We start from the raw sequence: 14979 nt of genomic DNA on the forward strand, positions 1-14979 counted from the left end.
AACTCATGCCAAATCCATCATTTCAATTCCATGAATCATCTCATACAAATATCATACTCACACCATGTTAAAGCTCATGACTCACAACTCATGCACCATCACATTCATAAAAGCCATTCAATTCATATTCTTAAAGATAATACTCACACAAGCATATTGTCAACATTTGAGATCAAAGAAAACATCAAGGTCAGCCACCTTCTCGCCTAGCTTCTCGCTCAGGCAGGAGGGTCTCGCCCAGGCGAGAAGGATCCTCGCTCAAGCGAGCTCCCTTTGCCTAGGCGAGAGCTCGACTTTCAGAACAGTGGCCTTGCACGCATTCTCGCTTAGGCGAGACTCTCCTCGCCTAAGCGAGACGTTCGCTCGCTCAAAAGCGTAGTGGGTCGCCTGGGCGACCAATCGTGGAAAATAACTTAGGCGAGCCCCTGTTAATCTCGCCTAGGCAAGACATGCTCGCTTGGGCAAGTTTATCAGTTCTCGCCACTGTTTTCTCCTGCAGCAGACATAATGACATACCAAACAATGATCCAACTATTTCATACATCCATAACAACACTCAAAACTCAATCCATCACGAAACCAACACCAAACAACCACAAACATCTCAAACAATTAGGAGGGTTCTAGCTTCCCTTACTTGGAAGGGTTTAGTAGAAGACTCCTAGACCAGACTTGATTAGCACAGCAGCTTCGATGCTAGCTCAGGGATGACGTAACAAACTGGAAAAAGAATGGCAGTAGAGGCATTAGCTACTCAGAGTAACTGTAGCAAGAGTTTCAAGCACTGTGGAGAAAATACTTACGTGAGGAGGGAGACACTGGTTCGAACTCGCTTGACCACAGTAGCACCAAACCCTAACGGAGCGGAAGACGACTGCAGCTCTAAGGTTTTCTGAGAATGAACACGCAAAGTGAATTAGGGCAGACTTGGAGTTCGGTTATAACACTTGGGCCAACTCTAGGCCCAATTACAAGGGGCAGTCCTTTACTTTAGGACAAAAAAAGATAAAACAAATTTTAATGGCGTTACAGATGAGGTAATTGAAATGGGAATCTTTGAGAGTGAGGGAAGCCAAAAAAGAAAATTATTAGAATAGTTTGAAATGTTGAACTGATTTGGAATGATGTATTGGTAAGTATAACCACTGTGCCACGTCAAATAAATGTCTATTTAGGAACAACAAACCAACTACAACATGTTCTTCTCCACCGACACAATGAGATTCACTAAAACTGAAATTTAGTATACCCCACCAAATCCGCCTCTAATTCATTTTTTTCCTATCATATTTTTAACCGAAAAGCGTTTCACTGTATTATAATTCTTCTGATTATAGGCTAATCAAATTAACTATTGGATTAGGTCATATATTGAAGTTAAAATATTAGGCATTGTAGCTTTCTTTTACAAAAGTTAGGCTATGTCACACAAGTGTTCCGGTTATGGGGCACGCGTCTAATCATTCATTCTCATGCATTATTTTTTTATTTTTTTCCAGCTGTTCTTCGATTTTGTTTTGCGTATGCAATGGGTTTTTGGTGATTTGAATTACACTTCTGAAGTCAGCAAATTGGACACTAGCTTCAAATTTAATCTTGTACCCACATGCCTCCTCTATCATTTGATTCTCCCATTCTTTCAAATAACCTCTTTTTTTTTCTTATTAAAAACAAGTTTCTACATACAAAAGTTTATTAAAATTATGAATTAAAGTCTAATTTAATTTAATTTAATTTTATAAATCGATTAGTAAAGTAAGATTTATTTGTATTAACACTTATAATTTGATATTAGTTATAACTGAGATTTAAATCGATTTACATCAAAGACATTTAAAGCTGAATAAAATTGACTTTCAATTAGACGATAGATCTAAATTTCGACTAGTTAGGATAAACTCTTACAATTTTAATACCAAATATAAATAACAGATTTTTAGTCTAACTTAAAATTATAAAATTAATTTATAAGATGAAGTTTATTCCATTTATATATGCTGTAATTAACTTTGTCTATAGTTCAACAAAATTTCATAATATGTGTGGAAATAGCTAGTCTCAAAAGAATTAACTTTTAGTCTATAATGTAGTAGGGTACATTTCATCCAAGTTCTTGTTTAGATAGGTAATAATATATTTTAAACTATAATGTAATCAATGCAATGCCGGCTTGTGACTATAATTGCTAATCAAATAAATAAATGTGCTTAAAACACAATAGCATTGAAGAATTGGAAAGTTATAAAAATGAAGAAAGGAAAAAGTGAACAAAGAATTTGCAACTTTATATATATATATATATATATATATATATATATATATATATAATATATATATATATATATATATATATATATATATATATATATATATTAAAGTTACATGGTAGAGTATGCTGAGTTTGTACTCTGGTTTGTAGGGTTCGTGACTTTGGTCCATCTGAAGTATATTATATTCTCTTGTGTAAAATTGTATTTTATATAATTTATTTTTCTTCTTCTATTGAGATGAAGAACAAGAATCTGAGGAAAAAAAGAAGTAGAAGAGGAGAATAAATAAATGTAAAATTGTAAAGGCAACTATTTCAAAATATAAATGTACATTCATAAGCATTGAAGGTATTTGAGTATATTCTCAGGGGTCCTTTAGTTGTGGGAAGACATTTTTACTCCTAAAAGTTAATGATAACTGCACTTTTTCAATTTAGTGAGTTTCACTAATTTTTAGGTTTCTTCACCTAAATTTCTTTATTTTGCGGCATTTTTTTCCTATCAGCCGCATGAATTGTTTTTCTTTCTCTTTTCACTTTTATTTTTTTTCTTTTCCAAGGAAAGAAACTTGATTTTTCTTTCATTTTTTCCCTTCATAAGTACTCCAAACAAACAAAGCTACAATAAAGAAATAAGAATGTAGTAAAATCTACAACATTTGATCTTCCACTCCATGTATGTACAATCAAACTATTCAAGATTATTTTATTTTGTTCATAGTGTTCCTTTATTTTGTTGATAATCTTGTATGAATAGAGATAAATGTTTTTTTTCATATTTACGATACATTTTTGTCGCTAAAAAAATTATCAAATTATTTAGTTTTAAAGAATGTATATTTATTAATTTCTTTTAAAACTATATGAAAAATTATATTACAAACATTTCCTAAAAAATATCATGAAGATATTTGACAAAGTAGTATGAAATGATTCAATGGCAAATGACTCATCGAATCTGTGTTTCACATTGTAATTATATCCTTCTTAGGACTTTGAAATATTTATCAACTCTCACAGAATTTAAAACCTACAGATGCATGGAACAAGTCATGGCATTCTCAACTTGTGTAAGATCAAAGAAGAAAAGTTGGAAAAATATGGAAGGCAAAATAATAATATGGAAAACACAAAACCTTGAGATTTAAAAGAATAAGTGTATTGCTAATTCACCACTTGGATAAATAAACTGAAAGTATAAAATTCTCAGGACACACACCGAAGGAGCTTAGTGTAGTGTGACGGCCTTGGTCTCCCAATTTCTTCAAATAAATAAATATAAATAAAAGTATTTTTTTCATTATTTTAATATATTTAATGGGGTTGAATATGTTTGAAACCCTAATTATGTAGGTGAAATTGTAATTTTTTTATATCCCAAACTTTAATACATTTTAATATTTAAATTTTAAAAATAAATTAATATAGTTATTTTAATTTAATGACATTAAATTTATTTAACTTGTTAAACAACATTTTTGTAGATATTTGAGTTGAAAAAATGTTAAATGGTGTAAGTAGTTTAAACACAAATCTAAAACATCATTTGATACATAAAAAATTCAACGCAGTTGAGTTAAGAAGATTATATCTATTCATTTTTTAAGTTTGATGATCAAAATGTATTAAAGTTTAAAAGAAAAAAAATTGAATTTCATGTAAATTAAGAAACCAAAAACATATTTAACCATATTTGGTATGTTTCACAAGTTCAAAGTATTTTTATATTTATTTTGACACCCCAAAATAATTTTTGAAGATCTACCACCGGAGACACAATCTCATATAAAATCAACTAATTTCATATATTTAAAATGTGAAAAATATAAGAGAAGTCTTCTATTTTGTTTTCAAGAAACTGATGTATGAAAGAGAAGCAAAACAAACAAACTAAAAGGGGGGGAAATCATAGTTTGGCCAATAATTATGATATAATGAATTAGTCTTTTGAGAGATCACCAAAAAGATTAAAAATATATAAGAAACTAGCATCTCATCCAAAAAAAAAAAACACTTAAGACAATACATTTGTATGGATCTTCATCTCGTATAGAGTTTACATATAACTCAACATGCTAAAAAGTTTCTAAAATATTTTAAAGATTAAATCATGTAATTTGTTTTCATTTTTTAAGAAAATCTCAAATTGGTTTCTTTTTTATGTATAATTATTTTTAAAATAAAAACTAAATTGAGACACATAAAAAAAAGAATTGATTTAATATTTTCCTATAAAAATAAGGACAAAATGACATAATTTAACTTATTTTAAAAGAAATGATGCTCTAAAATATTTTAAAACACTTTTGGGATATTCTAGAAAAATTATTTTGAAAAAAAACAAAATCTAATTATAGGTTATTTTTTCACAGAAGATTTTGCCTTTCCATTTTATATTCTCCGATCTCCTGTACTCTAATTACTTAAATCTTACTCTTGTCATCTCTCCCTTAAAGCCCATTTCTATGCATTCTTTCTTCTCCTACTCATGTACTTCCGGGATACTCTTGAAATATGTTTCCTCTCCATCATATTCTTATTATACTGTGTCCTTCCAATAAAAATTGACACGCGAATTTTATTTTTTATTTTTTTCTCATACTCTCTAACTATTAAGTTTTTAACTATACGAGAAAAAAAATCAATTTTATACTTTAAAATTAGCTTATAAACAAATTAAAAATAAAAGTTTAAGAGTTGTATGAGAGAATTTCACATAAGTTAATTTTAATAACTTAAGGGAAAAATAATTTAAATTTTTCTTTTTAAAAATATTTTTTTGTAAATAAGTTCGACTAACCATATAATTAATGACAATTTTAAAGTTTGAAAGCTTTTTACCATGTATGTTATTTTTACTAAAAGAAATCATGTTTTATTTTGTACTTCCATTATACTACTACTTATTTTATCTTATACTTTTCTCCTTTTATGTAACAACTTGTTATAAGAGGATACATCACTTAGTCTTGGTTAGTAGATAAACTGAACTTACAAGTGACAGATGAATGTTACATGTAGCTGAGAAAGAAACATGTTCTTGGCTTTTTGCTACAGAAGAAAAAATCAAAGCACAGATACATCTTAGAAATTATCCGAAAAAGGGTGAAAAAGAACTTCCATTTCGTTGAAGATAAGCATAATTTTCATTCAGAAGAGACCATGACAACCACCATCACTAGTTACTGTCATTTGATGTCATCTAGATTTGATGTTTGCTGTTGTCAAAGTGAGAACTTTGCAGTTTAAAATTTCAAAAGGGACATGCTGTAATCGTAAGCTACATTAATCATTCAAACTTAACTCAACTTAACGATTAAGGATGCTGATTCATCGTAAATAAAACTGTGTTGGTTTGTTGATTGATGAAAACATGCATACTTCTCCATAATGTCCCTGTCTCTGCATTATTACTCAACTACTTTGCGTTCTCAGTCATATCATCCGAGCCATGATTTGCTTCAATACTATTATTTTCGACATCAAAATATTAAGGATGAAAAACGGAACATGAGTGTTGTTTGTTGTACTAAATATATTTATTATACTTCTAATTCCGAAGAAACATAATTCTTCAAGGCCAAAAGCATATGTAGCAAGAGTCTATTTTTCATTCTCTTTATATTACTTTTTTTCTCAATAATACGTTAGTTGAACCTAGCTGTGACCTGTCAAATTAAGTAATTTCCATTTAGTTTGAAGATGCTTGATAGAACATTGGAACTTGGAAGTTTCTATCTGTTAAAACCAGACCGGAGTTTGTTTGGTCCTAGTTTTTTAATAAGTTCATTGATATTGCAATGTATACTTCCTTTCTGTCGTAGGCATAACATGTGCAAAATCATTATTATTCCTAACGAACAAACAATTAAAGTGTTTTTTTATCCTAATCTTAATTTCTAAAACCTCAAATCAAGGAGTTTGTTGTGCATCACCAACTCCACTTCGATCTTCAATTCAATCAAATTAAACCGTTTTTGGTATCTATTTATTGCCATCGGGGTACGTAATAATTAGGAACAACAATAAACTACAATCTTTATTAGTAAAATTTAGTCTTTAATGATGATGCTAAGAAGAATGAAAAGCTAAACCTAAAAAGAACACTAAAGCAAAGGTCATTTAACGTGTTATTAATTTGTATTGCCAAAATTTCCAACAGCTCTGAACCCCAAATTGACTCGTTCTTGCTCGTAATAATCACATCCAAGTGGCTATAACTTCACTTTCAATCTTTGGAATAGTTTCCATTGTTGAAATGTGACAAAACACCTGTAGCCATCCAATAAGACCACCACACACATTTCTTCAAACTCACCTTAACTTCGTTCACTCACTCTCTCACACCCACTCGGTTCCTTCTTCCTTCTTCCTTCTTTTTTCTTCCTTCTTCAACCCATTTTCTTTTTCATCCAAAGATGTCCTCCACCCACGCAAACCCAGCAACATCATCCACTCTCATCTTCCTCTCAATATTACTCCTTTCTTTTGCAACCAAAACAAAATCCGACAACCCACCGTGCCCGTATCCGTGTTACCCACCACCCACCGGAGTCGTCACTCCCACAACCCCTTCGGCTGGCGGTGGTTCCACCGTTCCACCGGCACCTCCTCAACCCGTGTTAACATATCCGCCACCTTCCGGGTCCTACCCTTATTACCCAACACCGCCTTACGGCGGCGAGGGCGACTACAACGGTAACGGAGGTGGTGTTTCTGGCACCCCGCCACCCCCTGACCCTATTCTTCCCTACTTTCCGTTCTACTACAAGAAGCCACCCCACAAGCCAGAAGACAACTCAGCACCCACCAGTTTAAAGAAACGGAAGGAGATGGTTTTCATAACTAGTTTCTTGTCGTTGCTTCTTCTCTTTGTATAACTCTCTTCATCCAAATCTTCGTGTACTCTAAATTGTTAATTTAATGTTTTTTTTTCCTATTGTTTTGAGAAATATAATGGTAAGTTATCCACGTTTTCTTTTGTTGCGTTTAAGAAAATGTTACTTTATCTGTGTGTTTTCGGGTGTGAGGTTTTGTGAGCATGAGTTCTTCAGGGGAAAACAGAGGAGGAATTTCGAACTGGAAGAGCTTGAAACAGAGGAAAACGAAAAGGATTAAAATTCGAAGATTTTTCTTGGTGATTAAATTAATTGATTTATCAATTTATTAACCAAACTGTTTTTTAAAGGAGGAAATTAATTGTTGTTAATTTTGAGCATTTTTGTCTGAATTAAATTGAATTGAATTTCGTGATTATTAGGACAGAGTCACCGCTTTATATTTATGTCACCTGCTTTGGATAATTGTATGTACTACTCTTATTTCTTCTTTCTCTTTGTTCTCTTTTATTTATTTTTTTTCTACTTTTGTTGTTTGTTTTTAATTGTATATCAAAAACTTTTTTTCCTTATTTATTTATATATATATATATATATATATATATAAACTAAATTTAATAGGTAGTATAATAGAAAAAGGTTGAATAATAAAATTAAGCATAAGATAGCTAGTGAAAAGAAAATGAAAGAATTTTATATATGATTCTCCTTTAAGTGAAAGATGAAAAAGTCATAAAGTGTGCTACATTTTTTGTTTTGTCAAAGAGTAATGCTTTAGTTGCAAGAAATTCCATTACAACTTTTTTTAAAATTTATTTTAATTAAAATTAATCTCTATAAACCTGCATATTTTTATTTTAGTCTTTACATATGAAAAGATTATGCGTTAGTTATATTTTTTAATCTTTTTCCTTAACTTATTGTCGTCATTGGTTGATATGTATTGCTTTTGTTTGGACTGTTGTTATCCTCTGTCATGGTATATTCAATTAATTAATTACTAGTTTGATCTTTATAATTGTCCAATTCTGTCCTCACCTGATTATTATTTTTACATTTTAGTTTTGATACAAACAACTTTATCTTTAATCTTCGTTATTAATTGTCAACTAAATCTGTTAACTTCAGATACTTAAGATTGTTATAAGTAGTGTAAAATTGCCCTCATTTTTCTTGTGGGTGTTATACCAATAAAAAAATTGAAAAAAAATCGTATATTTTCATTTGTTACCGAGGATATTCTACAAAGACCAAAATGTAGAATGAATTAGGTTGGTTAAGCAAAAACAACATTTTTTTTCTTTTTTATATTTGTTCCTCGTTATATGTCTTTTTCTTTCCTTTTTTCTTGTCTTGGTATCTTCATTTAGTCTCTTTTGTCGCTCTCTCTTACTGTGTATCATCTCCACCATTGATATTACTCTTTTTTGCTACTCGTCTTTGTCCCCTTTTGTATGATTGTCATGTGATTATGTCATTGTAAATTTTTTCTCGTTACATAATTCTTTTTTATTCAGGTTTTCTTTGTAAATTGTTGGTGTATTTGGATGCTTATTATAACTTTTTAATTGTAGGCTGTCCTATAGTCAATGTGTTACGGACCTGTGATATATGGGCCCAACAAACGCAAGACCAAAATAGACGAAAGATTATCATTTTATAATTAGAATTTGGCTTAACTAATAAATTGATTTGTATATTCAGGATACTGATTTAATTTTTTTTTATAATTATTTTTACTTAATTAAATTCTTATTTTTTTAAGGACTTAATTTAGTTTCTTATGTTAAATTAGTATTATGTCCTTTTGAAAGTTATGATTTGGTATGCAAAAATGGATACGTAGCACATTACTTAAGAGTGGACTTGAACGGCAAAAGTAGAAGACAAGTCAAAATGTTGAAGTAAGATTTTGATGATGATAAAAGGAACTTAAAAGTCATATGGAAGTCAATATGAAGAACAAGTGTTTTTATGTTTAAAGTTATCTTGTAAACTATTTTGACAATATTTAGAATAGTTTAGAATAAACAACAAGATCGAAATTCTGATATTTCTAGAAAAACCAATGTGATAATCAATTATCACTTAGGATAATCAATTATTCTGAGCTGAGTTCAGTTTTTCAGAAAAACACTGGAATAATCGATTATCACCTCTGATAATCGATTATCTACTCAAAGTTTTGTTTTTAGGAAGCACACTGAAATAATTGATTATCACTAGTGATAATTGACTATCTTTGTTAGTTTGAACGTGACTATTCAGTTTTTGACCTAATTTTTGAAACCCCTTGATAACGTTGTCGTCAAGTGATCAAATTAATACTACTTATCTATAACAACTTCAGTATTGTTAAGAAAGTAGCCAAAAGATTAGTATGGGTTAAGTCAACCCTAAGTCGTCTCCCAACGAACACGAAATTGATTTTTAACAAATTAGTTCTTATACAACTATACAAATGAGTTAGTCAAATAAAATTATAAAAATATAGGGGATTAAGATAAACAAAGATAGAAATAAAATTTAAAAGATAAAAAGAAATAAAAACAATAGTAAATAAAATAGATTGATTCCATTGCTTTTTCAAAATAGATTCATCATCGGTTATCTAAATATTATTGCTCAATTAATTATTGTTGTAGATTTACAAATTAATCAATGTAAAGTCTCAATTAATTTGTTAGCGTTCTCACTTTTAACCAAAGTACAGAAGTACAGTCTCAATTAAAAGTGAGAACTTTCAGATTATCCACAGTAAATTCAATCAAAGTACAGTCTCAATCAAATTTTACTATGCCTAATCATGTCTATTCTTTTATCTCCTCACCAAATAAAAAGCTTAATTAATCAAAGTAAAGTCTCAATTAATTTTCGTTAGAGTAAATACCTTTAACCAAAGTAAAGTCTCAATTATTGGTAAAAACTCATTCAATCACATGAAAGTTTCTAAATAAAATCAAAGTAAAGTCTCAATTAAATTTAAAAACCCTTGAACTCATATGATCAACATGCATATAGATTTAAAATCATTACTTTTTACGTGATTCAAAGATAAAAGACATAAAACCTCAACAATAATAAAAAGAACAAAAAAATTAATTCATTCTAACCTCAAAATCCATAATGAAATTATAATGGAATCAACCCAAGAAGTTTAGCAATCCATGAATGCCAAAATAAAAATAGAAGCATGGAGAAAGAGAAAGGAAACGAAATTAGGCCCCCCTAAGGGTTCCAAAACTCCGAAGTCCCGAGCTTGTTTTTTTTTCTGCTTCTCCCTTGGTCTCTTTATATAGGAATTGGACTAGGCTTTTCTGTTGCTAAAACCTCTCAAATATCTTTTAAAATAAAGATAAAGATAAATATTAAAAGATATTTGGAGAGATATAGACTATTTGAAAAATATAATTGGTTAATAATTTATGATATAATTAAATAAATTAATTATTTAAAGATATCTGATAAATTATTACCAAATAATATTTGTATTAATTTTCTAAATAGACCATTTTTAATAGTGTAGTCCAATTTTGAAAGAGACATCCAAAAAATATCAATATTTGTAGTTAAACTCTTTTCTTTGACCAAAGTTGACTGTTTGCCCAACTTTTGAATGTCCTATCAGATGCTGACACGCAAAGACACTTTCTCCAGAATTGGGGTTTGCTCCTTCTTCCTCCTTTGGCTGCGCGTGATGGCATGGCTTTGACGGCTACTGCCATGGTGGACATCGACGCGGAGCTGTTCCGAACGCGATGGCTATGGAGGCGTGGTTGCAGGTGCGTGATCGAATCTGCGTTGATGTTGGCAGAGATTAAGGCGACTCGCTGCAGTGGTAGCGCGAACTGACGGTTCTGCGTTTTGTAGCTGCGATGGAGGTTTACTGCCATGGACGCGATCTGTGTGATTCTGGTTCGCGGGAAGAATATGGTTGCTGGATGCGTTGTAGATGCTAGTGTGGAGGAAGATGGTGGCGCGGTGGCTCTTCCGCTGCTGCTGCGGTGCAGTCTCAGGCGAAACTCGTGGTTGCAGCGGTTTCAATTTCCGGCAAGGTGTCAGTTGCGTGATGATGCGCATTCAGGTGCGAGAATGGTGATGGCTACGCTGGTTTGGTCACGCGGTGGCTGCTGGAACGTTGACGGCGCAGTGCGAGGCTGACGGCGGTGGGAGGCTCTCATGGATGCTACTGTTGCAGGCACGAGGATTGCGATGGAGCTGCTGCAGGGATGAAGCTTCGCGACGTGGCAACGTTTGTTTGCCTTCTCCGGCGAGTTTCAGGCACGGAGGATCGTGGTGGCAGCCGCAAGGTGCAAGGCTGCCGGCGAGATCCATGGTGGCTGCCGTGATGGAATGTGAAGCTAGGGTTTCTGCTTTATGGGAGATGAAGAAGATGATGACGTGGCAGTGTCTAATTGGTGCATATGTGTTTGCAAGGATTAGTGCCACGTGACTTGTTTTAATTGAACAGATTTAAAAGTTGGGGATTGCCACATGGCCTGATCAGAGTGAGTTGGGTTTAAGTGGTAGGAAGGGTGTAACTTAGTAGAAACAGGGGTGGAACAGGTTTTTAAGTGGTCTACTTGAAATAGAGGAGTGTGTAAAATAAAAACTAGGATACAAAAGTGATTTTTCTAGAACTTGTTAATTTCAACCTTAATTAAAAGTGGTTTGTAACTTCAATCAATTTATTTTCCCACCTTTAAATGAGCTTAAAACTTAACTTCAACTGCATCAACAAACGTTAAAATATACAAAAATAATTTATGCAGCTAAAAATCACTTTTTAAGACATTTTTATCACACAAGTTCAAATAGCCTAATTATCAGAATTATCCATTAAATCACTCTTTAAGCACATAAATTCAATTAAATACCCAGAATTAAACACTGAATGAGGGCAAAAATACGCACTCATCACCCCTATTTAAAGAACAAGAGAGTTACTTCGAACTTACCTCTTTGAGAAGCTAGAGTGCTAGTGTTGTAACTACAAAGAGAGTTCTCTGAGTGTTCTCAAAAGAGCTTTGAAAAACCTAATGTGGGTAGAGCGATAACTTTTCTTAAGAGGGTTTTCTAGGAGATTAATTGTTGTTGTTGTTGCTAGGAAAGCTAAGGACAAGATTCTCTGTGTAATTCAGAGAAAGGTGTTCATCTCTTGTGTCTTCAAGAGAGATGTTTTCTTTCCCTATTCTTTTGTTATCTGATTGTAATCTGATATTTGTTAGTGATTGATTTAATCTCTTAATTTGAAGATATTAACAACTGGACGTAGCATCTTTTGATTTGAACTAGTATAAATATTTGTGTCAATTCTTCTTCTCTATCTCTTTAGTTTATCTATTGTTGCTTTTAAAGGAATTGATATTTAAATTAATCAGTAAATTTTTAGAAAAAGTTTTAAGTATTAATTTTAATATTAAAAACCAATTCATCCCCCATCTTGATTTTTGTCCAAACGCCAAACATTCCGCTGCGCGATACCATCAATTGGTATTAGAGCTTGCTTTGATAGTTTTTCAAAATTTTCGAAAATGGTTGGACAAAATCAAACCTTTGTTGAGGGTGTGTCTATCAACAGACCTCCTCTTTTTACTAGAGAAAATTATCCTTTCTAGAAAGTTAGGATGCAAATTTTTCTGGAATCTGTTGATAGAGGTATTTGGGATGCAATGTTAAATGGACCATTTGTGCCTGTTAATGTTGTTAATGAAGTACATGAACCAAAGCCATTTTCACAATGGACTGCAGATGAAAATAGACGAGCTCAGTACGATGTTAAAGCTAGAAATATTATTTCATCTGCTTTAACCCTTGATGAGTTTTACAAGATCTCAGTCTGCATCAGTGCATGTGATATGTGGGAAATTTTGCGAGTGACTCATGAAGGAACAAACGATGTAAAAAGAGCACGCAAGAACTCCTTGATCTAAGAATACAAAATATTTCGTATGCAACAAGGAAAAACCATCTACGATGTGCAAAAAATATTTACACACATCGTAAATCATCTCATAGGTCTAGGTAAAACTTTTAACACTAATGAATTGAATATAAAAATTCTTAAATCCTTGAACAAGACTTGGCAGCCAAAGGTAACGGCCATCACGAAATCACAAAATCTTGCAACGATGACGATGGCAGCTTTATTTGGAAAGCTAAGAGAGCACGAGCTTGAACTAGGTAGATTAAATGAAGAAGAGGATCTTGGAAGAAAAAAAATATTGCCTTTAAATATGAAGTTATCAAAGGCAAAAAGCAAAAGGAAGAAGAAGACTCTGATGATGATAAGAACCTTAGTCTCATGATTAAGAAGTTTACAAAATTCATGAAGGCCAAAGGCAAAAATCAATTCAAAAGCAATAAGAAGGAGAATCAAGGATCATCCTCAAATTTCAAGTGCTACGGATGTGGAGAGTCTGGACATGTCAAGGCTGATTGCCCAAGTTCAAAGAAAAGTGAAGAAAAGAAAGGCAGAAAATTCTATAAGAAAAAGGCATACATAGCGTGGGAAGATAATGCCTCAAGCACACCAAATTCTAGTGATTCTGATATTTAAGAAGCAAAGTTTTGTTTGACAGTAGGGACCTAAATAAATTGTTTCGTTATTTTGCAGATGACTTCTAAATCCAGGGAATCAATGTTGTATCTTGACGGTGGTTGTTCAAGGCACATGACTAGAGATAAAAGAAAGTTTAAGAACTTTAAGAAAGGAACAAGGATTTGTTACATATGGGGATAATAACAAAGGAAAAATACTTGGAATGGGTGATGTTGGTGGAGGAAATACTTTGAAGATCAAGGATGTGCTATTTGTGGAAGGTCTAAAGCACAACCTTCTCAGCATAAGTCAATTGTGTGATAAAGGTCTCAAAGTCATCTTTGAGAGTAACTATTGTACTATTCATCAAAAGAACTCTAAGGAAGTCGCCTTGAAAGGTATGAGACATAATAACATCTACTTGATTGATCTTGATAATGCATCATCTAGTGATATAACTTGTTTGGTTGTTAAAGAAGAAAATCCATGGTTATGGCATAAACGAGTTGCTCATATTCATATGCAATAGTTAAACAAACTAATCTCTAAAGAATTAGTAATTGGATTGCCAAAAATAAAGTTTGAAAAAGATAAATTATGTGTTGCATGTCAAAAATAAAACAGGTAAAATCATCATTTCACTCAAAAAATGTGATTTCTGCATCAATGCCATTCGAAGTTTTGCATATGGATTTGTTTGGTCCTTCTAGGATAAAAAGCTTTGGGGGAAATTACTATGCACTTGTTATTGTTGATGATTACTCAAGATATACTTGGACTTTCTTTCTCACACTAAAAAGTGAGGCTTTTAAAGCTTTTAAGAAATTTGCAAAAGTGATTCAAAATGAAAAAGATTTGAAAATTAAAGTTTTGAGAAGTGATCATGGTGGGAATTTCAAAATGATTTGTTTGAAAACTTTTGTGAAGAAAACGGAATTATGCATAATTTTTCTACACCTAGAACTCCTCAACAAAATGGAGTTGTAGAAAGAAAAAATAGATCCTTAGAAGAACTAGCTCGCACAATGTTGAACGAATATGAAGTGCCTAAATATTTTTGGGTTGATGCTGTGAGCACGGCTTGTTATATACTTAATAGAATGCTCATTCTATCTTGAAAATTACCCCCTATGAATTGTTTAAAGGAAGAAAGCCAAATGTAGCACATTTAAAAATATTTGGATGTAAATGTTTTGTCTTAAACAATGGAAAAGAAAATTTGGGAAAATTTGATTCTAAAGTAAATGAAGCTATTTTCTTAGGATATTCATTAACTAGTAAAGCCTACAGAGTTTTTAATGGAAGAACCTTAAATGTAGAAGAATCCATGC

At 31.9% G+C, this 14979-nt stretch overlaps 1 protein-coding gene across 1 annotated transcript; it reads left to right on the forward strand.

Annotated features, from left to right (window-relative positions):
* Window positions 1-6513: 6513 nt before the first annotated feature.
* LOC114176926 (leucine-rich repeat extensin-like protein 5) lies at window positions 6514-7250 on the forward strand. The gene has a single exon (XM_028062129.1). It carries the CDS (start codon window positions 6688-6690, stop codon window positions 7147-7149), a length of 462 nt encoding a protein of 153 aa, XP_027917930.1. The 5' UTR covers window positions 6514-6687; the 3' UTR covers window positions 7150-7250.
* Window positions 7251-14979: the final 7729 nt, after the last annotated feature.

This window comes from Vigna unguiculata, chromosome 3 (genome assembly GCF_004118075.2).
Source record: "Vigna unguiculata cultivar IT97K-499-35 chromosome 3, ASM411807v1, whole genome shotgun sequence".
In the NCBI taxonomy this organism is placed as follows: domain Eukaryota; kingdom Viridiplantae; phylum Streptophyta; class Magnoliopsida; order Fabales; family Fabaceae; genus Vigna; species Vigna unguiculata.